We start from the raw sequence: 22,845 nt of genomic DNA, 5'->3' as shown, positions 1-22,845 counted from the left end.
AGGAGCAGCCTCTACAGTTTTCATTGGCTATATATATACACTTAGTGAGGTACTTAAAGAAGGTTTCTGTAAGGATTTGGTGGTTTTGAGCTCTAACCATTTTCCCATTTGGTGGGAAAAAGTGCACTGCTAGATGACAAAGAGATTTAGCTAAATAAGTCTGTGAATTCCCTAGTTTTCAGATGTCTTTTCAACTTTAGAAATACTGTGGATGTTACTGTTTGAGATAAAGGCTTCGTCAAATTTACCTCAGCTTATGTAAAATGGGTCTGTGTGGGCTAAGTAGCAACACTGAAATAGTGTGTGTGGAGGGTCTTTTCAGAATATAAACTGAAGGCTGGACACGTGAATCCCTAATCTAGAAGTAAAGTCTCACCTTTAGAAATGTTTTCATGTTCAGAATTGGAAAACCAGATTTCTTCATACAAGTTCTAGTATACAGGGATCTCAGTTTTGCCTCATATTTCTTTAAATCCTGATCCCTCTATCAACTGTTTCATAAAGGTGTGTTAGTAAGTTATGTATCCTCAGAACGATAAGGCCTAAAGAGGAAATTTATCTGTGTAGATGTTTTTTGCTGAATTATCTTTTTCTAACGTGTGTAATCCTCTTTGACTCTCCAATTCTTGCAGGGATTGGGTCTGTTGATCAATCTGGTAGAATATAGTGCTCGGAATAGGCACTGTCTTGTCAATATGGAAACATCATGTTCTTTTGACTCATTCTGTGCGGGAGAAGGAGATGATAGCCTAAAGATAACTGGACAGATTGATGCTGTTCAGGCTTTAGTGCAGGTAAGAAATGTGTTTCTTATTATCAGACTTTCAAGGGGGAAGGGAGAACTCGGCAATGAAGATCTGTCATTTTTTTTTTTTTTTCTGTTCAGTGTTTTGGATAATACAGCACAGTGGGGGAAGAGCGGTGCCGCTCACAACTGTGACTTTTTCACTACTGTCCATTCCAGAAGCAGCTTGCCTGGTAAAAGACAGTGGTATCATTATTGCAGACATCCAAAGGCTGCTCTCATGCTCCCATAAAGCTTTCTTGTTCCTGTACGGTTTATTTCTAGTTTTCTTGTTCCTAAACAGTTCACTTCTAGTTTTGTTTTAAACCAGCTGTAAAAACTGTAAGCTACTCTTGTCTTACATACTTTACTTCCATAGGTTTTTTTTTTTAATAGTACTATCTTTATGGGAGTTCACGACTTTAAAAAAAAAAAACCGCATGCTTTATAAGAGCAGTAAAATATGGATGTAATGAATATGGATGTGAAACAGCATTCTTAAGTGCTGGACTGACTACCTTTTTTTAAAAAGTAATCCACCAATAATTTGGTGAATGAGTTCCACCATGCAAACTAAAAGAAAAGAGTTGAAAGGATTTTAAAGTACAACCTTTTTATTTCAATTGAGGTAATTTTATGGACACTTTTAGCAGTTCTTCTATTTAACTATGTGAAATAACTGTGCAGCAGCAGACAAAAAAAATCAACTATAAAAATAATATTAAATATCTTAATATACAGCTCTGCAAAGCAATATTTAAAACTGGTAGTTGCATGGTTTGGGAAATAATTCACAAGATATAAGTGCACAATATGAGATTGTTGGTTCAGTCACATCCTTGATAAGTCCTTTTAAATTACTCTTTCAAATTTTTGTTTTTCACATATCAAGGGAAAAGCTAAGAGAGCAAAGAGGGGATAGCTAGCATGAAAAGAAAATGCGGATTGGTAGAGAACAAAAACAGACAGGAAAATATGGCAACTTTTAGTCTTCAAGCTGTGTCTCAAAGAAGATTAAACATTTACGATGCCCAGGAGGAGCCTGCCAACCGGCTCATCACTGGGGAGGGAGGGAGGCCTCTGCTGTAGAGCAGAGCGTTAGTGTTGGGGTAAATTACATTTTCCTTTGAAGAAGAAAAGGCTGTTGTTAAGTATTGAAGACTAACTGTATTAAGGGGTGAATTGTGAAGGGGAAATAAACTTTCAAGTATTAATTCCATGTGTTTAGGGTGTAATTTATAATAGAAATTCTCCTGAAATTTTCCCCATTAGCTCTTTCTTGAGCGTGAGCGAGCGGCACAGCTGGCCGAGAGCCAGACAGATGAATTGATTAAAGAAGCTCCTACTGCTCAGCATGACAAGAGTGGGGAATGGCAAGAGACAAGTGGGGAGATACAGTGGGTCTCCACAGAAAAGTCAGATAGTACTGAAGAGAAAGATAAGAAGGAAGAAGATGATGAAGAACTTGATCTTAATAAAGGTACGTGTTGTCTGCCTGTGATGAGCTCAGAAAAGGCAAAGAGCTCTGTGATTGCATAAATTCCCACCTTGTCCTCTGCTTCCTGTGTACATGCAGTCTCTTGGGCTGAGATTTCTTCAGCGTATCCCCCAGGTGAAACTGTTACAGATCATAAGTAGGAGCAGTTCAGAGCTGAAGCATGAGAAGTTGAAGTTATGCTGCTTTTTATTTTCTTAATAGTACCTTCTGTCAGTTCCTTATAAAAAAAAAAAGAAACCAAACCTTTTTAGGAACATTCTGTGTAAGACTTATTCTGGAAGGGATGGCTTTTAGGCCTTTATCTTGTTCTACTGAAACAGTCCTTGAAAGTTACCTGCCCTAATTTTGTTTTCCAGGGTATCATGACCCATCTTTGTTTCATGCCACTTTTAGGTGGTTTTTTTTTTCTTCCCCTCCCTATTTGCACGTATGCTGCTTCTGCCCCCATCTTCTTTGTGTCTGAGTTCTCGCTCCATCGGTGGTATCTCAGGTACCTGTGTAATACCTTGATGTGCTGCATCTTTGGTAGTTTGTTCGAGGATAAGCCGAGTTATGTAGTTTGTCTCTGGAAAATGTATCGGGTGAGAAACATCAGTCTTTCTCATTTCATCTTCTAACAGTAGGTGCAATGTATTACTTCTAGTAGTGTTTTAATCTTCTCATAGTAGTACGTATGGTATATTACTTTCTCCAGCCTTGCTTTATATCCTTCCTCCTTTTTGTAGCTCCATCAACTGGTGTCTGCAGCTATTTGCAGTTTGCCCCAAAATGCTGAGTCATTAGCAAAAAAGTGCTATATCTGTTATCCTTAATACAATGAACTTCTTTTGGTGGAAGTCTTAGTGGCTTATAGTATCACATGAAACATATTTGTATTTTGGTGTGTTAAGCCTACAGTTTGCACATTGAAATGGCGATTAATAAAATACTATACCAAGCAATGAATTGAAAGCGAACGGGCACCATTTTTCTGTTGAGGAGTGTGCTGCTGAGTTAGTAAGTATGGAGTTTGTGTGATTTTTGCCTTTGAAGTCTCAGTCCAAGAGCTCATTTTGTTTGAGAAAAAAGAATCTGAAAAGTGACAATGAAAGATTGTATTTGAAGCAGTAAAAGATTCCAGCTGCTTAGAGAATACAATACACTCGGTTGTCTCTCTTTACAGCTCTTCAGCATGCTGGGAAGCACATGGAAGATTGCATTGTGGCCTCGTACACAGCATTGCTTCTAGGCTGTCTCTGCCAAGAGAGTCCAGTAAGGGAATAAGTTAATAACTTGCTCTTAAGTCCAATACAATTTTTAGTGAAGTAGTAATTTGCAGTATTGAAATGTTTTTAAATTAGGGTTCAATGTAGCTAGTACGTTGATGAAGCTACATTGAGGTATCTAGTTCTGTGGAAAGTTGACGGAGGTATTCCATCCACAACACATTTTCTGAACATCAGTATGTTTGTCAAAAACAGTTGGAATTGGATATTTAATATCTTCCACCCCTCTCCCCTTTGTTGTTAGTCTTAGCCCACAAATGAACTTACTTTGGAAAGGCAAAGGCAAATTGGTTCGCCTGTTCAATAATAAAAGCGTGCTTTATTTTTCAGTAGTTTCAATAAGCAAGGTAACATCAGACTTGTTTATTCTTTTTTATCAGTCTGCTTAATTTTTTCCTCTGTTGAAATTACATGAACTCATATATGTCCGTATTAGTTGAAGGTGATTGCCTCAGGTTGGAAATACATAATAGAAAGCTGAAGCTAAAACTTAAAAATATGGAACTCTAATGGCTGAGAACTTCATAAACTCTCCTGTCAAATATATGCTCAAATGAAAACGAGGTTCAGACCTGCCTCCAGGCTTGTCTAAATTTACCATGATGGTGGAAATGGCCTTTAACGTGCTGTTCTGTACCTTTTGACTGATTAGCTTCCATACAGTTTTCGTATTTGGAGTGATACTGACAAAAAAGTTCAATAATTCTCAACACTTAACAATTATAAAGAGAGATTCTCTCCACGTCAGGAGAGTAAACTGGTGGGGTTTTTAGTTCTTGATTATCTTGTTAGGTCCTGAGGGAGGTCTGATGGTGGTAATTATCTTTAATGGGAAAAAAACAAACAAAGAAACCCAACACCCCCCGCCCCCCCCAAATAATAAAAAAAAAAGCAACAAAAAAAGATTTTAGCAGTTGTTGTTTCCTAGAAAAATAAACACCATAAACATATGAGTATTGCTTAGGAGGGACTTAAATCATAGAGATGACAGCAAAAGCTGTCTTAGTGCTGTGAATATACTATGCATCTCATGTGCAGAGTAACATAGTTGTGTGTCAGAAAAATATTTCCCAAATTAAAATAGATTGTTTTATTTCTTAGATCAATGTGACTACTGTGAGGGAGTACTTACCTGAAGGAGACTTCTCGATAATGACTGAAATGCTCAAAAAATTTCTCAGTTTTATGAATCTTACTGTAAGTAATATATATATATATATATTTTAAATTGATTAATGTAGATGTTTTTGTAATTGTGTTTTCTGTTAATAGTCCATAGATTTTTAGAAGCATTTAACAATTTTCAGTTGTGTCTTCAGACGAGCATGGGATAATTTTCTGTTTTAAATACTGAAGACCCATTTGTCTGTCATTGTGTTGGTAGTAAATGGAATGAAGCTACTTTCATTCCATTAGGTTGTGGCTGGTCAGGAAAATATTTTTGAATCCTCTGCCTGAACCTAATTGCTCCTACTGATATGTAATTCTAAATAATAACACTCTGAAATGAATATAGCTCTCAAATATTTTAAAGAGGTATTACAAATGCTTGTTTGTTACTTCTGTTTTCTGTTACGTTTTCCAGTGTGCTGTTGGAACAACAGGCCAGAAATCTATCTCTAGGGTGATTGAATACTTGGAACACTGCTAGATACTTAACTTCTGCTGCAGGCACTCTAATGCTGGAGCTACCCTTAGACAAAAGAAGAAGTCATGAAAGAAGTTCTTGAAGGATATACCAAGAGCACTCATCTGTGTCATTCGTGTTCGGATTTTTAAGGCTACCTGGTCTCTTAACCATGCATTCAGCATTTTCTAAAAGACAGTTACTACATCAATCTGCAACTATCAAAAATGAGGGGAAAAAGGTTCTGAGGAAAATAAATAAAGAAACCATGCTGTTTATGATGCAGTGCAGTATTTAAATATTTTTGGCAGGGTTTACCCTCCCTATCTTTTTTCTTGCTTTGTTCGTGACAAGTTTCAAGGGGAAGAACTTGCTGCTGATAGTGCAACTGCTGTTTACTGTTGAGCCACTGTTTCATGCCAGCCAGGTGCAAAGGCAGCTTAGCTACTGAGGTATCAAACAAATGTTCTAATAAAGAAGTTCTGGACAGCAGCATCGCTCCTATTTGAGTTTAATTTGCTCTTGCTTTTTTTATTACTAGATTATTCCAAAATCATAAAATATAAATTTTTAAATACTTTTGTGATTTTAACTACTGTCTATATTTAAAATTTGTTGGAATCCAAAGAGGCGAGGATTGGATAGTTTATTTTTTATACTGTTTTGATTGAAATTAGGTGGTTGAACTATTTCTCAGTTCTAAAACTGTCATGGCCCATGTACTGTAAACTGATAGACCATAACACTTTGTAGTTCCAAGAAGCATGCAAACCCATAAACACACAAAGCCATTTGAGGGTATGTTATCCACAAAAGAAAGAGTAACTGTAAAAAGTTGTGCCCTGTTTAAAAAAAAGAAAAAAAAAAAATATATATGTATAAAAAAGAAAGGTACTCGATCCCAGGGTAGTTTACACTTCTAATAAGCAAAAACTTTGAAATGCTGTTTTAAGGAAGCACTCAAGATGTATTTTATAATGCTCAATACAAAGAATTTGGATGTTTTAGAGGGAAGAATTTTAAAGAAGCTAAAACACCAATGGGGATTAATGTTTCCAGCTGACATAATCTTTCTATTTCATTCTTCTGTAGTATGACAAAGTTTAAATGCATACAACACAAAGCCTTAAATTGCTGATATAGCTAAGATTTTGTTCAGTCTGAGGTCTAGTTCACAGCAAAGCATTGTGTTTGAAGACTTAAGTGGAACAAAGAATCCCAGAAAAGACGTGACTTTTTTAAACAATTTTTTTCTTGCACTCGTTATTCAGACCAACAGAATTGGTAATTATTTTTATTAAGCTGGTCTTGAATATTTGCAGACTGTTCTGAGATCTGCTTCATCGACATTTTAAAATACCTGTATAGGTAGTTACATCATGTTATTCCATTGAATTTGTAAAACTTGAAGCCATAAAAATATTAGTTCTATGTATAATGAGGGGGAAATAACAGGAAATCTAACCTGCTTTTAGATCTTGTGTTATCTCCATGTATAAAGTTAAGAACTTGTGCTTTTGTATCAGTGCCAGCTGTAAATTTTTTACATACAGTGGCTGCCTTCTATGTCTTCCTATTTTTGATAATGCAGATTGTTGGGAATTCTGTAAGGAAGTAACTGATTAGCGGCAAAAATCCTATGTTGGTCATACTTTTTTGCGTTTTCTCTCATCACCTTCTAAAACTTAGTGTATCAGTGTAACTTAGAAAAGTTTTTGAGGTTGTATTCCCCTTCATTTAAAAAAACCTCAGTATTGAGAGAAGCTATATGTAAACAATCTACATCAGGAGGAAATTATTGAGTATTTTTCCACCTAGTTTTCTGATTTTAGAGATTTTCACTTATAATGGGGTTTCAAATTGATTATACAGTTTTCTGTGGACAGATGGCAAGAGAAAATAAAATACAGATGTGATGATGGGGGAAAGCAGGGACAACTACCTTTCTTTGTTACACTGGTAATTGTTTGGGAATTGATTTACCTCAGTGTTTAACAGTTTTTTTTTTTAAATGTAACTAATTGTCAAGCACTGACAAATGCAGATTTTTTTTTTTTTTGAGGGTGGGGGGAGAAATCACCCTGTGAGCTGCAGTGCATTTTTGTGTGTTAGACCCTCAAATAACTCTGCGTTAAAGGGTACTTGAGGCCAACTTGCAAATTAAAATTTTAAAGTAACTTTTTTCCATTGTAAATATTTGTGTAAATACTCTCAATTGGAAATTAGAACAGTAGAGTACTTTTCTGAATCCAATCCTATTTTTATTTTATACAGTATTTCTCAGCTGTGATCTTTGGAGCAAAAGCCAACGGCAGGAAAAATAGTTTGTACCAGTTTCATGAAGTATGTCTTTGGGTTTTTGTAAATAATTTTAACTCAAATAAAATTGCTACTTTCAATACATATCTTGTCTTTTAACATGTAATAAAACACTCCTCTGAGTGACTGCAGAAAGAAGGCAGTGTCAGGTAAATTGTTAAAAGGAAAAAAGAAAAAAAAAAGAGGACAGAAAAAATAAATAGATGAGCGTCCTGAAGGTAATGCTGTTTTTCACTGGTGTGGTGGGACAACAAAATTCAGTGCCTGTACCTGAGGCTGTGGTCAGTCAAACTAACTGAGGCTTGAAATTTTCTGGAGAAGAAGTACTCAACCTCTTGATGCCTTTTTAGAGTTCTGCAGGCAAGTTGCTGTTGATTGTTAAGCTGAAGGGGCACGTAACAACTCTGAAGAGCTGTAGTTAGAATAACAAAAATACGCAAAAGCATGGGGGAAATGGGTCTGTTCTTGTTATGGTGGTACTTTTCACATCATGGGGGATGTTAATGGCTTCTTTCTTCAGTGAAAAATTAGAAAATGACCATGAGCATTGCTCTGTTTCTCTATTAATATGAATGATACTTTAATTTCAGGATGGATTTTTTTTTGTGGATCTCTTCTTAATTGATACAACTAGATACAGGTACAATATGCAATAATTCATGAGCTGTAAAGCGAGTTGAATGTGATGTGTCATCTCTATTGCCACTTCAACAAGCATCAGCATAATGTAACTTTCTATGCTGTAAAGAGATGTTACTGGAGTTTGAAATAGGGAGTAGTATGTTATGTGGCACTGTAGGGAGGCAAATACAGCTTTATGTAAGAAAATGTTTTCAAAAAAAAATCTTGGTATCCGGTAAAAGAATTTCCTCTTGGTTATTTTGTCGGCAGATATGTAATGGAAGCGTTATGTGTGGGTGCTTTAAGATGGTGTCAGCATTTTCAGATTAACGGGACAATTGTGAAGCTTCTATAGAAGATTTGGAAGCCGTAGCTTTCCACATAGATTATTTCACTTTCAGACTGCTTGAAATGCATGATTTGTATAATAACAAAGTGATGTGGCGTGACCTGTACAGCACTGATTTATCAGCAGCTTAATGTAAAAGCAGGTAGTAGTGCTGCAGATGATTTCTCACGCTGGCCTAATGGAGTTGGCTTTGTGATGTCAGCAGATTGAGTCTCTCTGAGCAGAAGACTGGACAGTGATCACAAAGGTATAAAAACTTCGTTCTGCCCCCTGAGCCGAGCGTCTGTACCAAGCGTGCAGCTGGAACAGTGCAGTTCTGCCAGGGAACCCAATAGTCACTGCGTGGCCACTTCTGGGTGTGCAAGAAGATCGTGGGAACTCTCATACCTGTTTTAGGCTGTTACATTTTTTTAACTTTTTCTGTAACAGGCTATTCTAACAGGGGTTCTTGCTTTTAACCATGTTTTCAGGCTCAAGTACCTCACTGAATTGATAAAGATGTTTTTGGTGTCAGATGCACTAGTGAGTATTCTGTCTTCCATCATTTTTCCTTTTTGGACATCAATAATTCCTCTTTTGAGTAAGCAGAAGTCAAAGCACACTTGGTTAGCTGGGGCTATTACCAGGCAAGCCCACATGGCTTCTTCAGTGAAGTTTTTTTTCATTAATGTGGTACTTCCCTTGTTTAAATGGCAAGGAAAACAAAAATGTGTATTTGAGTTCAAAAGATAAAGAGGATGTAAGTAGCTGCCACTCTTCTGCATCAAGCGCTTCCTTATGGGATGGCTCGTTAATTGGGTTTTTGAAGATAATGAGATTGGAATTTGCCCTGAATCTTGCTAGCCAAGCGTTTTCAAAACCAGGCCAATGGAATTCTTGCTGCTGCTTCTCCTCTGTGTAATATGTTAATTCATCTTTGGGTACAGGACACTACTGGATTATTTTAGCTAAGTGAAACAGAAGCCATTCGTACATGTTCTTTTTTTACCTGCCCTAAAGGTCCCCTATCTAAGGGACTGTCATTCATTAAGACATTTGCAGCATCAGTAGGTGCAGATAGTCTTACTGTAAATAAAAGTGAAACCGTTATAAATAATGCAACTGCGTGAAGTCCTTACCCAAAGGTAGATTGGTTTACTAATGCCCCAAGGATCTTCATTCCAACTGTGAAAACTGGACTTAATTTGCAGCTATAGTTTAAGCCTCAGGTTGCTGTGCTTGGTGTGATATGTCTGTGTGTGACTAGAGGCACTCTGGTGTTGCAGAGGGTGTGGTAAGGAGACCTGGAAAAAGCAGTCCTCATCGGGAGGAAAGTGAACTATGCTAGAGACTGCCTTAAATCTGAAAGAAACACATGGTCGTATCTTTCACCTCCTGCCTTCCAAATAAGTCTCCTAACCCCCAAGTTTTGCTACTACATGTTGAACTTCCATTTCATCAGCTTAGAGGAGTAAAAGCCAAAGAATTTATTGCGATGTGTGGAAAGCCAGATTACTAAATAATAAAAAGAGCTGTTCAAACAGTAGTACCTATTTCCTTCTATGGCCACTCATAGGCTCAAAATTCTCGTCTGTCTTAGGTGATCCAAAGTTATTTAGAGGAAGGTGCATTTTGGATAAATATTAACAGTAGGGTAAACTTTTGCAGGGTAAAATTAGGTGATACGGCAAAGATGACTCTCTTTACAGTAGAGAAAAGAATAACAGGAATTTTATTTAGTTTTGCTGTTTAGTGTGGGAATTCTTTAAGTGTCCTGTATTACAACAGAAGATTTAATTGTGTCACTACATTTGATTTTTTTAAAAGTTGGGGAGGAAGAGTGTTAACCTGGAGCGTGGAGTGGATTAAATGATTTGTGTTCCACCTGTAAAGCTGACCCTTTGATTCTGTCCTAGAACAACAGTTCAGTGTTGGTCAAGTGAGTGAGTAACAATAGTTCATGTGTGTGTGTGTTGCTCTTGCCCCTGAACTTTCTAGCTGTCACTTTACTCTCTTAAGAGGATTAAATGTATTCTCACCACTGAAAAAAAAGGGGTAAAGACACTAAAAAGAGGATGTTCTACCAGGAGAAAGATTTGAGTCAAAGGTGCACCAAAAAGTTTATGTTTAATTGTGGAGATGAATATTTACCACCTGGATAAATATTTCTGTTAAAAGACCCAAACCAGACTTCTTCCACAGGTTCTTAACTGGCACTGTTTTCTCCTTCAAATTCACTGATGTTTAATAAGTAGAAACCAAAACTTGAGAAAAGTCACAAGGGCTACAATTTGAAGGAAATTTTTTAAAAAATAAAAACAAAAACAAAAAAAACCCCCACAAACACAGATGCTAGAAATACTTCTACTTTTTTCCAGCCAGTAATTGACCAAAGAAAATGTAACTGGACTGTTTGATGGGAGAAGGCCTTGGGAACGTGACTGTGATATATGGCCTAGTGACAGTTGCTGCTATTTGGTTTCCTTCTGCATTACAGTATTCTACTTGGTGGAAAGCAAACCGTGGTGAAAAATACGTGGGAATGGACGTATGTGTGCACACACACCTATATATATATATCTGTATATATAGTTATTTTGTTTCTCTGCTGTTACCAGTACCAAATGCACCAAAACCAATGTGAAGGGCAGAAATTCTGCAGAAGTTTGAGTGAGAAAGGAAAGGAAGGAGTTGCTTTTGCATCAAATGAGACCACTCAGGAGCTACGCACACACCTTACTGCCTCTGGGAATGGTCCCAAAGTTGCGGAACGTTGGGTTTTTTTCATGGATGTGGTGTTGGCCACTTAACCCCAACGTGTGCCTCTTGAAAGTGTTTCTGGGGCAAAAAGTTTTAGAATATCCAGCCTGTGTTGTTTTCTGGTCTGCTGTTTAATTTATAGTCTCTGTTTGAACGGAATTTAAGTACAAACCAGCAGGAAATCTTGCTAATATCACTTTGTGTCACAGCTTTACTCTGAGGCATGAATTTGGGTTCAAAAAATTGATATTCAGGTTACTGAGCCTCAAAAAGTAGTTTAGTAATGTGTTATATAAACTGCTGTGTAACATCTCGTGTCATTTTGCTGGCTCATATTTTGAATTTTGGTCTTCATTCAACAAGGAATTTTAAGGCAAAGCTATCTTATCCAAATTAAAAACGCCATAGAATTTGTCTAGGTTTAAGTGCTCTAATGAAATTATGCTTTAGCAGCAAAAATGGAGCATTGTAAATTAAATAGAAGTGATGCAATTATTGTTTGTAGTCTCCTTTGCCCTATTTTTAAAACCTGACAATACATTTTTTAATAAGAAAAATTTAATCTTCCTAATGGAAAAATCCAACTGGAATTTGTGTGCTGAGTATATCCGTGCGTATCATACATCCCGTTTTAAAATGGAGCTTCATCTTGCAACACCACAGTTTGTATTTGTGGTACCATAGATTACAATGAGATTCTTACTGAGGATTTTGCAAGAAGAAATTTGTAGCTATTTTATCCCAGGTAATCACAAAATTTCCTCCTTCCTTATTTGGTGTAGGTTATAGTGGTTCTTCAGATATCATTTCAAATGTGAGACAAAACCAGGTATCATATAGGACTTCAAATGTCATTTACGTATTCCTGTAGAACATCAATTAAAATTGCTGGGACAAACCAATACTGTGGAATGATTTGCTGGTCTATTATACAGCCAGTCTAAGACTGTAAATTTAAAAAAAAAATCATTCTCTTGAGAGAACTAAATCAATTTTTATGTTTCTCACAATAAGACATAAATATGTGGCTATCCTAGTGTTGTCACACAGTGTTAAGAGGTTTATACAAAGATGGAATATATCCCAACTGTAATTTTATTTAACACTTGTGATTAGCATTCCGAAGTTTTCAGGAGAACTGGTTTGTGCTGTTTGATTAACATACATAATGTAGCTTCAGCTTTTTTAAATCTTATGAAAATCACTAAGAGTGTGCTTTGGTTTTTGAACTTTGCTAGCTGGGACCAAATGAAGTGGGTCTGGAACCACAGCTGTCTACACAATCGTACCCTTCTCTGACGATTTTCACTGGACACAGTTTTCAAAATGCTGAATTCAAAGCCTGATGCTGTTAACCTTAGGCTGTCCTGCATTATGCTGATGTTCTTTAAAGCTAAGCTCAGTCTATGTACCTTCTGCTGGCAAACGCTCAGTATGTGCCTAGTTTTCAGCAAGACTGAAAGTCAATGTGAGCATGAAGTCAGACCTAGAGGAGGTTGGCTTGGGGAGGCCCCTGCGGCCAAGCCTGCGCACCTGAAATCCATGGAGCAGGGACATGGACCAAATACACCTGAAGAAGATGGCATGTTTGTCGGGGCTTTGCTGAGGTCACTAGCAGTGGCCGTCTCAGGCTCTGCCCAGGAGCTCAAGCTGTTCACAAAGGAAAAGTGTAAGATGACGTGGGGAAGGGTGCCTGCTCAGGCTGTTTCTGCTGAACACCAGGTTTTGCTGATACTGGAACCCCACTGTGTATTTCCTGGGCCTGAATCCAAACCCCACCTGGTTGCTGAGCCATTTCTAGCAGCGTTCCAGCAAGAGGAGCACACGGCACCATTGGAATGTAGAAAAAAAATCATCATACTAAGATGTTGGAAATGATACAACCAAAAGACCCGAAGGAGTTCTATAGGCTCAGATGTCACTAACTATGTACGTGAGATTCTACTTAGACTTTGTGGGTATGTGGCTTGACTTCCCCAACAGGAGATGTGCCCTCAGAGGGGTGGAGATCATCTCCCTTTCAAACAGGATTTTAGGCATATGTAAGACAAGGATATCCAGAAGAGCAGGATTGTTCTGCACAGCCTTAGCCATTGTCTTAATTGATGATGTTTCCTCAACACCAGTAAATGCCAGATTATTTCAGGAGCATGTGGAATTGTTGCTGTCCAGGAGATTAAATAAGAATTCTGGAGACTGACTTGTGAAAGAAAATAATATTTGTTAGCGTGCTAGTGCTGAAACTGGTCATCCATCAGTGACCGATGGCGGGGACAGAGAATACCCTTAGTTAACAAGCCTTCCCTGGACATGAAATAAGAGACACAGAGGACTGACAGGGTAAAGAAGGCCAGCTGTGCAAGTTATGACATAGCAGAAGCTGGATCAACATCTGGGCCTGGCAGGTGCTTGCACAGCACTTCCTGTTCTGAATTGTCAAGTGTCTCTTGTGAGAACAAGATGCCCCTGGGGGCTTTGAGGGGCTCCAAATGGGCCAGCAATTAGCCCACAAGTGCTTTTTGCTTCCCAAATGAGATTCCAGTAGTACCGCATGTCCTAGGATTAGGCTGCTGTCTCCCAGGACATTGCAAAACATACCACTACAAGCAGTTGCCACTAAGATTGCATACACTACTGCACCATAAGCAACTTGGTTGCAACACTGAGAACTCAAGATACAGCTCCGGTCAATATTCTGCCTGAAGTTTGTGGTACGCAGCATAACATCTGCAAACGTGATGGCAGGCTCCAGAACCACAGTGGCACTAGGCTGCCAAGTGCTTTCCTTGGAAGCTGCTTTGCTCTCTTCCATTGAATGCAGTTGAAAATTGTAGTACACAGCTAAGAAATCTCTGTACATCATCCCCTCTATCTCTTTCCCCACTTCTTTTCAGTATCACCACTGAAATAAGATTTTACAAGAGAAAAGTCCTTGTGGGGCAGAAGTACCCAAGAGGAGTTGTTCAGCACCAGGAAGAAACTTTCATTCTACTCTCTTTTTGTTCTAGGGGAAAAAATAATTCCTCCTGATCTACTGAAAAGACTCTTTCAAAATGGCTACTGCTTCAGGATGCTGAGGTTTGCTTCCATCAGTCTAAGGTCCAGGCTGCTTCCTGGCACTTGGTTTATGGCCCAGCTTTCCAGTGCCAGTTCCACAGAAATACTAAGCAGACATGAAGTTACCAATCCTGAATTTTCACATCACAGTAAGGACCAGCACTGACCTGTCTCCACAGTACCATGCAGTAGTAGGAAATAGGAGGTGGTTTACTCAGAAGTGAACTCACCAGCCTTTATGGCCAATTGTAAGAATAGATATTTCCTAGAGTATTACTCTACTTGTTCAAGGTGCTGTGAAAGGTGTGCAACCCATAATCTCTTGCTCTCCACGTTTCAAAATAACCATTATCACAAGCATCAAACTGCAAAGGAACAAAAGGAAGATTACAGGTATTTTGCTCTTTTTACTCTCGTAAGGAGAGAACCACGAGGCCCAGGAGCATTCACAACCCCGCTTTGAATGCAGCTTGCCAAACCAAGCTCCTTGAGATGCCGAGCTCAGGAGCGACAAGTATTCCTCTAGCAGGTTTCATGCCGACTCCTTTATCTCTGTAGAAATACAGTAACTGTTGGAGGCATGTTGTGACTCTGCCTCCTCTGATCTCCCCAGCAGCTGGCAATAGACCCAAGGAATTATCTTGCTGAGTTTCTGTGGCTCTCTGGAGCACTTGAAGGGTTGTTGAAGTATGTCCGATGTCCTGCCTCTGTGATGCTGTGCCCTGTGGCGGTGGGGGAGAAGCGGGATCTGCTCTGCTCTGCGTGTATGAGCACAGGAGGTAAGTGTGTGCGCACCTGGCTCCAGAGTGCCTCACTTCTGCAAGGAGCTCTGTAAGCGCGCCTGGAGCCTTGCGCAGGGGATGCAGCACAGGGAGAGCTGAGGAGTTTGTTGCTACTCGGAAGCCGTTGTACTGGTTGGTGCTGTCCTAGTCCCACTGGCTGGGAACTGCTCATGCTACTGCAGAACAGGTACCACGCTCTGGTCAGACTGCAGAAGTGTTCAGAGGATATGTTCTGAACATACATACAGATTGTTGGTAATAATGTGGGGTTTGGGATAGGAACATATGAGGTTTTATGAAAGGCAAGTAAAAATAAGGTGTTAAGTATCCTGCATAGGGTTAAATGGATTATGAAACATGAGAAAAGCCACCACACCTGCTGGAGTTTGCAGATGACTTTATGAAAGAGATCATGCATGAATGTAGGAGGTCTTTAGTTAGCTTCCTTGCAGCACTTCTACTTAAACACACAAGATTTACTAAAGAGACATCACTGCCAGTGTTCTGGCAGATGCACAACGTTCCAGGCTCTTACTGTTTGTCACTATTTGCAAAGGACTTGAAGACAGAGAGCGTGGTTGATTAAAAATAGACTTCTTGGAAACTGGGTGGAGGGAAAAGTGTCAAGGAGGTGCCAGTGTCAAAGCATGAACTGTATAGGAGTGAAAAGAGCTGAGCATCAATGACTATCAGGCCCAACTGGTGTGGACCAAGAGCCCTAAAGCAACTCAGCAAATGGCTGTGGTTTATAACATGTCACTTACAGTTGGAACTAGAGGAAAGGCTGTGACCACAAGCTTTCAAAAGAGCTTCAGAAATAATCCTACTAACCACAAGCTAGCAAGTTTAACTTCATTCCAAAAGAAATTGCTAGAAGTTACACGCTGTAATAAAGCAGAGGCACCTGATGAGGTACTTGGCTAAATGTTGGGGGGAACCAGCAACTGTAATATTAAGAGAAACTGTAAGTAAGGATTACTCTTAAAACTCCTAAGGAGCTCACAGGTAAGCAGACAGGTGTGACACAGTTAATGTAAAACCATGCAGTGTTGGTTGAAAGGAACTCGGGAGATGATGTAGCCCAGACTTATGCTCAAAGTGAGATGGGTGACTACGCTAGTTCAAGTCAGCCCTGGCTTTGTCTAGCCCAGTCTTGAAAGCCTCTAAGGAGGGAGATATCGTGGCCTCTCTAAGTAATCCACATCAGAGCTGTACTACTCTCCTAGTGGAAAAAAGTAAGGTGTACTTGTCAAATTAAAAAAATGTAAAAAATTTTTTTAAAAAACCCCCACCACACTGAAGCCTCCTAGAGACCTTCAGCTACTTGTAGAGAGAAAAGCCCTCTATTGAACTGATAGCCTTCATCCAAGGGCTTAAAAGAGAAGAGCTGGGCAAAAATAACAATCCCATCCCTGCAGGAAAGGAGGACACGACCGAGTTACCAAGGGACGTGAGCTGAGTGCTGCCCTGTTGCATGGGTTTGTGATTGACTTGACGAGGAGTGTGGTGGGTGGGCAGGGTGATGGGCTGCAGGTGTTTGGCAGGCTGTGGGTATTTGCTTATTCATGATAGTCAAATACAAAGCTGAATGCAAAGAGCTGCAGAGGCTCTAATGAATGATGGCATGATGAAAAACCCAATGAAGTGCATGTGAGGAAAAATAACTCTATACCTATGTCAAGTTAGACTACAAATTAACTGTTGTCACCAGAAAAAAAAAAAAAGCCTGACTATTCAATTTCAGCAGAGAGCAGAAAGACAATTGTAACATTGGGCATTATTAGGAAACAAATAGAAGAAGAAAACAGGAACCATCTTCATATCACAGGATGCACCCATGATGTTGCCTTGTTTTGAATACAATGGATTTTAGGAGATAGCAAGGCAGAGGCAGATTAAAAAAAACAGCCTCTTTATCTTTCTTTCTTCTGCTTTATACCCAGCAATATGGAATAGTGAGAAGAGGTTAAATAGCCCAGAATTCTTCAGCTTGAAGAAGAAATAATGACTGGAGGTATACGACGAGGAAAAAACCTCAAATATGGTGTGGAAAATGTAAATAGAAAATGACTGTTTCTCCCAGAGCTCTCCGTTCATACAAGAGGGAGCCCAGTGCAATTACCAGGTAACAGAATTTAAAATAAGCAAAAGGAAGTACGTTTTAACACAGCACAGAATTAAACTGTGGAACCTGCTGCCTCACAACACTGGGAACTACTCACTCTGAATGTTTTGCTACTAATCATTAGCCTTTGCATACCAGGCAGCTAAAAATCACAGCAATGCATGTGTCTACGTGAATTGGTCTCTCTGGTGTCTACAAGAATTGGTCTCTCCTTTCAAATTCTGCATCAGTGCCCCCACTCCTTACTGCGCCGTTAGTCTGTGGCAGCGCATACTCTCTCCAGAGTGTACGTGCAGCAGGAGCAGCTTTACTTGGAGCCTAATTCCTGGGTTACCCAGCAGTGCCCCCGACACCACTATGCTCCAGGATTAGCCGGGTTTAGAGAGCCGTGTCCCTGGCTGCCAGTCCTGCAGTGGCAGACTGGCCAGGCCCGGGCTCCCCGGGGGCAGGGAGAGGGTTTCCACCCCTGCTGCTAAAGCACTCTCCTTCCTATGGAAGGATTTCCTCGCATCTGCTTGGACGGTAGCACGGGTCTATTCCCATTTTTACCTCACTTTTGGTGTGTATTTCCCAGAGCTCGTCGTATGCCCATTTATCCCCTTCCTGCCTCTCTTCTAGCTCTCATTTCCCTTTACCTCCATGCTTTCTCCCAGCCTCCACAGGCCTACCAACCCCCATATAAATAATTTGTATTCTTTTCAAAAATAGTTTGAGTCCCTTCTGAATAATCTGCTACTCTCAGATTGCATTTCTAAAAATACTAAACTAATACCATGGCCAGACAGACATGCCATGGCAGCAGATCTTGCTCACATTTTGACCCTGGGTAGAGTTCCAGCTTCTGAGGGCTGGAGATGTATTCAGTTGTCATACGTATCCCCTTGAGCTGTTCAGGTCACATGAAACCAGGCTGTCGAGAAACCCCCTTACCCAGCCTTTCTGCTGCTCACTGCTTGGCACATCGCACATGCCTGTCAGGGAAGCTCAGCTCGCTCTTTAATGCTGTTTTCCCTGCGGCTTCCTCAGAGTGACAGGGAGGGAGCTGTGAGATGGATGTCCAGCCACGGAGATCACGAGGGGGCAGCCGGAGCTGCGGGCACGCTCCCACGCACCCTACGAAATGCTGGTCTCAGGGCAGTCTCTATGCTGACAACAGCAGTTCGTGTCCCCATAAAGTGGCAACGCTGAGCTCGACCCCTGCACTGTCACACACCGCTTGTTCTGAGTCCATCCAAGGACGCGTGAGGGCTGCAGTGCAGTCAGGAAAGTCAGCCTTTAAACAGGACTCCCTAAACTTAATTGCATATGGAAGTGACACAAATTCAAGGAGCGGCTCGCAGAAATGTATACTGATCTGGTGTAAGTCCAGCTCTTGTTAATTATTAAGGCGTGGTATTTTTAGTCTGCATTTGCAAGAGATTCCACAGGTCTGAAACCTTGTTCCCATGAAAGTTCATCACAATGTCAAGTATTTAATTAATTATAACCTTTTTTTTAAAAAGGTGTTACTGCAATTAGTAGAAATGTTTGTAAAAACCTGTTTGATTACTTTCCTGCCCCCTCCCCGCTGGGAAGGCTAAACAATTGTATGAGTTTTAGCCATGCTTTCTAACATCACCGAGTGCCAAGTTTGCCCAAGATATAAATATAAATCCATAGAAGGGGGGGGCAGGAATATTTGGTTTACAAGAATATGGAGATTCTTCCAAAGAAATGTCTTAAACTCAACAAATAATCTGCTATTCGGCCAATAAGGAATGTATACTTTTTAAAACAAGTAAATTACAAAAAAAAAAAAAAGAGTGCAACACTTGCAATCTTTCTTAAACCATAAAATTCCTTAAACAGTTGGCAGCTCTTAGTAACATTTGCCTAAATTCATAGACTAATTTACGAGTACATTACCATGACAACTTTTAAATCTTGCTAAATTCTCTTCTTAATTTTTTTTTTCTGTACTTTCTTCAAGAAAAGTGATCTGTAGTCTGGAACCTTCTCCACATGCAAGGACCTTCATCCTGCATCTCTAAGTCTGAGTGCACTTTAGTACTACTGCAACAATGTAGAGTAGGCTTAAAGCATGTTACCTTCAAAATCTTGTTTATGAAGAAAGAGAAAACATACCATACATAGAAAGCCAAGAATTTATTCTTAGTATAATTGAAATCTTAAGTCTAATCTAAGAATCATTGTTAGTCCAGATCTAATTATTACAGAAAAAGAAGAAAAAAACTTCTCTACAGAAAGAAGAGTTGCAATAATAATAAAAATAATGATACAGTTAAAATGGTTATACTTGCACTTCCCAGCTTCTTCCCCCTTTCCTGGTGCTACGCTCACTCTGCCACTGCTTCTTGGGATCTCCAGGTTGGTGGCTTCAGGCCAGTGGTTGGGGTGCTAAGGCTGGTCACCAGCATGTGGGGTCTTCTGCTGGGAGGAATGTGATGTTGATGGCTGCACCTTTCTCTCTCTGGGATCCACCTGGGGTCTTTTTTATGTTTGCCAACAGGCTTTCACCCCTTGCTGTTTCATCACTGGTTTGCAACTCCACATGATATCCAAATTTCCCATATATGATGTATCTTGCATATGCTAGAAACTTGTCCTTTGTTCTGTTATCCATGAAAAGGTGGTTTTGTCTAACTCTAGATCTGTATTTCTTTTTAATGGAAAGTAATTGTTGATTTGTTTATAGCTGTGGGGTCTCCACTGGTGAGGCTGTGCCTCATCGTTTGTCATCTTGTGCCTGTACTCCTCCCCACCGCATCCCACGTCTCCACCTCTCAAGGCCTCTGCTATCATCCCAGGCCTGTATTTCTCCACGCTACGTCATTATGTTGGTTGTATCTTGTTCGGCGCAGAACAACTACTTGTTACTCCTGTCTGTACACAACTACAGTGGTACCATACAAGGATAAGCGAAACTAAAAACAAATCATCTATAAACAGCTGGTCAGAATAAAAAAATGCTGTTATAGCTAAGCCAAGTTAAAAGAAAACTTGCAGGCAGGTCAGCAAATGTTCAGCCAAAGCAAGCTTGGCATGACTCAGTGCTGAGGCCTTGTAAACTCAGTGCAAAGCATGTGGCCTGTTACTAACAGTGGCACTGTCGACACAGGACTGCAGGTTACAAGCAGGCAGCTGTCGTGTCAGCGGAATGCAGTAAGCGATGTAAAGTAATGCTGCTGTGTCACATTCCAGCTGCAGTTACAGCAGTGCCTGCCCTGCTGACAAAAATAAGGCTGTACAGGTGCAGAGCGGCAACATCTGGGATCTTAATTACTGCTCATACAATAAAAGAACCCAGGCTGGCGTTACAGTCTCACTCCAAGTTGGCTGGGCAGATGCTTGAGTGGAAAAATAGCTTACTGGTGAGATCAGCCTGTTCAATCCAGGGAAGTGAGAAGGGCAGCTTGTTATTAAAATAGAAGGCAAAAATGAGGCAATTCCTCTATCTGTCAAATAACTAGGTAAATCTTCTCACAGTCTTTGCTTCATGTGCTTTGTTAGATTCGGTTACCTCTGTCCTATGAGAGTAAAAAAATTCTGGGCAGGGAAAATGCGGCTTTCACAAGTACCAAGTGCCAAGCTTTTAAAAATTAATACTTTGGTTTTATAAAAAGGTTGTTGAAACAGCCTAAGTTTCAGACAGATTTCAAATAACACTTTGCGTATTTTCTGGAACGACACCTGGTTTTCGCTGGAAGCACAATGAGGCTGGGTATCTCAGCAGCCACAGCTGAATTTGTTCTCTGTCACCAGGGCAGGGAAGCAGCAGTCCCTGGTGTGCCTCCAGCCAGGAGGGTTCGAGCTGTAGGTTGGGAGCTGGGAGACGGTGGCTTCTGCTCTGCCAGAGGCCTCTCAAGTGACTTCGACCACGTGTCCTTTGAAGTTCCCCACCCTGGGGCACTCCAGAAAGTTCATCCATGTTAATGAAAGGCAGTCTGCCATCAGTTAAAACTTCATTAAACCTGCAGAATGGGTGCTAAGCCCATGCTTTAGTTCAATTCCCAAATGGGATTGAGTAAAGCGTTTACCAGCTCTCCCTGACCCAAATCCCCAAAGGCTCAGTGCGTTCACTCACGAGTTGTGAGCTGAACCGTCTCTGCAATCCTGCTTCAGGCCAGGCTGTAAAATGAGGTCGCGTTTCCTTGCCGCCGTGACCGGGCCTACACGCGAGGCGAAGGGTGCTCGGGCGGCAGCCCGCCTCTCGCCGCTGCGCCAGGCAGCCCGCACACCCCAGCAAGTGCCGGCCTGCTCCCCGGGCTGGCTGAGCGGCTCTGCGCTCCCTTCTCGCCTTCCCCCAGCCAGGCGGAGCCGGCGGCAGCCGGGGCCCCGCCCGGCCGCCCGTGAGCGGCACGCGCTCCCCTCAGCGCGGCGGCCATCTGCTGGGGCCGGCCCTGGGCCGGGATCCCGGGCGGCAGCGCCGCTGGCTGCCGGCTCCCGCCGGCCCTGCCGGCCCCGCAGCCCCCTGGCCGTCTCGGCCGCCCCGCCGGGGCCGCGGAGCTGCTGCCGCCCCGCGGCGGCGCGAGGCGGGGTCGGCTCGTGCCTGTGGCAGATGGGGCGCGCGGGGCGGGCGCGCGCGGCGCCCAGCACTGACGGGAATTCCGCCTTCCCGCCGCGCCTCAGGCGCGAGCTCCGCAGGGCGGGGTGAGAGGAGCCCGAGTAACTGCTCAGGGACGAACGAAAGTAAGCGTGTCGAGTATATTCGTTCAGTTTGCGTTGGTTTTGCGCTGCTGCTCCCCTGGGAGCGATGTCGGGAGTTGGGAGGGATGTTACCCCATAGCCTCAGGTGCCATCTGAGCCCCGGGGGGGTCCTCAACAGCTGCAGCCCCTCCTCATCCTGAAACCAGTCCCGTACAGCTGCCCTCGGAGTTCATCCAGCAGTCCGGGCTGCTGCCTAAGTGTGAAAATAGAGATGTGCCAAACGCCTCAGATGTCCACGGCACCCCAAGGCGAGCACCAAGCACCTGCAGGGTTTGAGGCTGTGGCCCTGGCATGGCGCTGAGGGAGGGGGCCGTGCCACCCAGGGAGGCTGGCGGCCACCGCTGCACCACGACAGCCCAGGACAGCATAGTGCCAAGTCCCGCCAACTGCCCTGGGGCTGTGCCCACAGTCCTGTGTGGACCTGCTGCTCCCCAGTGGCAGCGGTAGCTGGAGGCTTCCAGAAAGTTCCTCATGCAGGTGAGCAGGTGGGCCCTCGCTGGCCCCGCGGCAGCACTGGCGCTTGCAGGTGCTGGCTGGTGGTTTCTTCCCCTGGGTTTTGGGGAGAGGTAACAGCTCTATGCCAGCACACAAGGAGGAAGTGGCTTTGTGCCACCACACATGTGCACCCTGCCAGGACGCATGGCCATCTCCCTGGGGAGGGCCTTGTAGTCAGCACTGTGTGCCAGGCTCACCCCTTGGCCTCAAAGGCTTAAAAAGGCCCAGGTGTTTCACTGCTTTTATTTGCTTTTAGTAATCACCAGAGGGTGACATGCTGAAATTTTAACTTTTTAACTACAGAAGTGAGGTATTAAATTCTTTAAAGATCAGAACTCATGATAAAATTCTGCAGGTAGAGAAGATGTTTTCTTTTGTGGGCTATTGATGAGATAACCACTTTTCTGCTGCTCTCTAGGGCTGTGTTTGAGGCATATTAGCCACAACTAGTTGTAAATTTCCTGTGGAAACCTTTCC

General features: G+C 41.7%; 2 protein-coding genes across 4 annotated transcripts in view; both read left to right on the top strand.

Annotated features, from left to right (window-relative positions):
• Positions 1-7,577, top strand: part of WAPL (WAPL cohesin release factor) — a 157,835-nt gene extending 150,258 nt beyond the window's left edge. For all 3 annotated transcript variants that reach the window (XM_068398107.1, XM_068398106.1, XM_068398108.1), the window contains 5 exons: positions 633-794; positions 2,057-2,264; positions 3,445-3,533; positions 4,649-4,744; positions 5,133-7,577. In XM_068398107.1, coding sequence (XP_068254208.1) covers positions 633-794; positions 2,057-2,264; positions 3,445-3,533; positions 4,649-4,744; positions 5,133-5,198 — 621 coding nt within the window. In that variant the 3' untranslated portion in view covers positions 5,199-7,577. The remainder of the gene's footprint in view (positions 1-632; positions 795-2,056; positions 2,265-3,444; positions 3,534-4,648; positions 4,745-5,132) is intronic.
• A 14,195-nt stretch (positions 7,578-21,772) lies between these two features.
• The window catches only part of GRID1 (glutamate ionotropic receptor delta type subunit 1), a 609,362-nt gene continuing 608,289 nt past the window's right edge, over positions 21,773-22,845 (top strand). The window contains exon 1 of the mRNA XM_068398112.1: positions 21,773-21,855. The gene's annotated coding sequence lies outside the window, so the exon portion shown is untranslated. The remainder of the gene's footprint in view (positions 21,856-22,845) is intronic.

The sequence above is a fragment of the Nyctibius grandis genome, chromosome 4 (assembly GCF_013368605.1).
Source record: "Nyctibius grandis isolate bNycGra1 chromosome 4, bNycGra1.pri, whole genome shotgun sequence".
In the NCBI taxonomy this organism is placed as follows: domain Eukaryota; kingdom Metazoa; phylum Chordata; class Aves; order Nyctibiiformes; family Nyctibiidae; genus Nyctibius; species Nyctibius grandis.
This window is presented reverse-complemented; position numbering and strand designations above follow the sequence as displayed.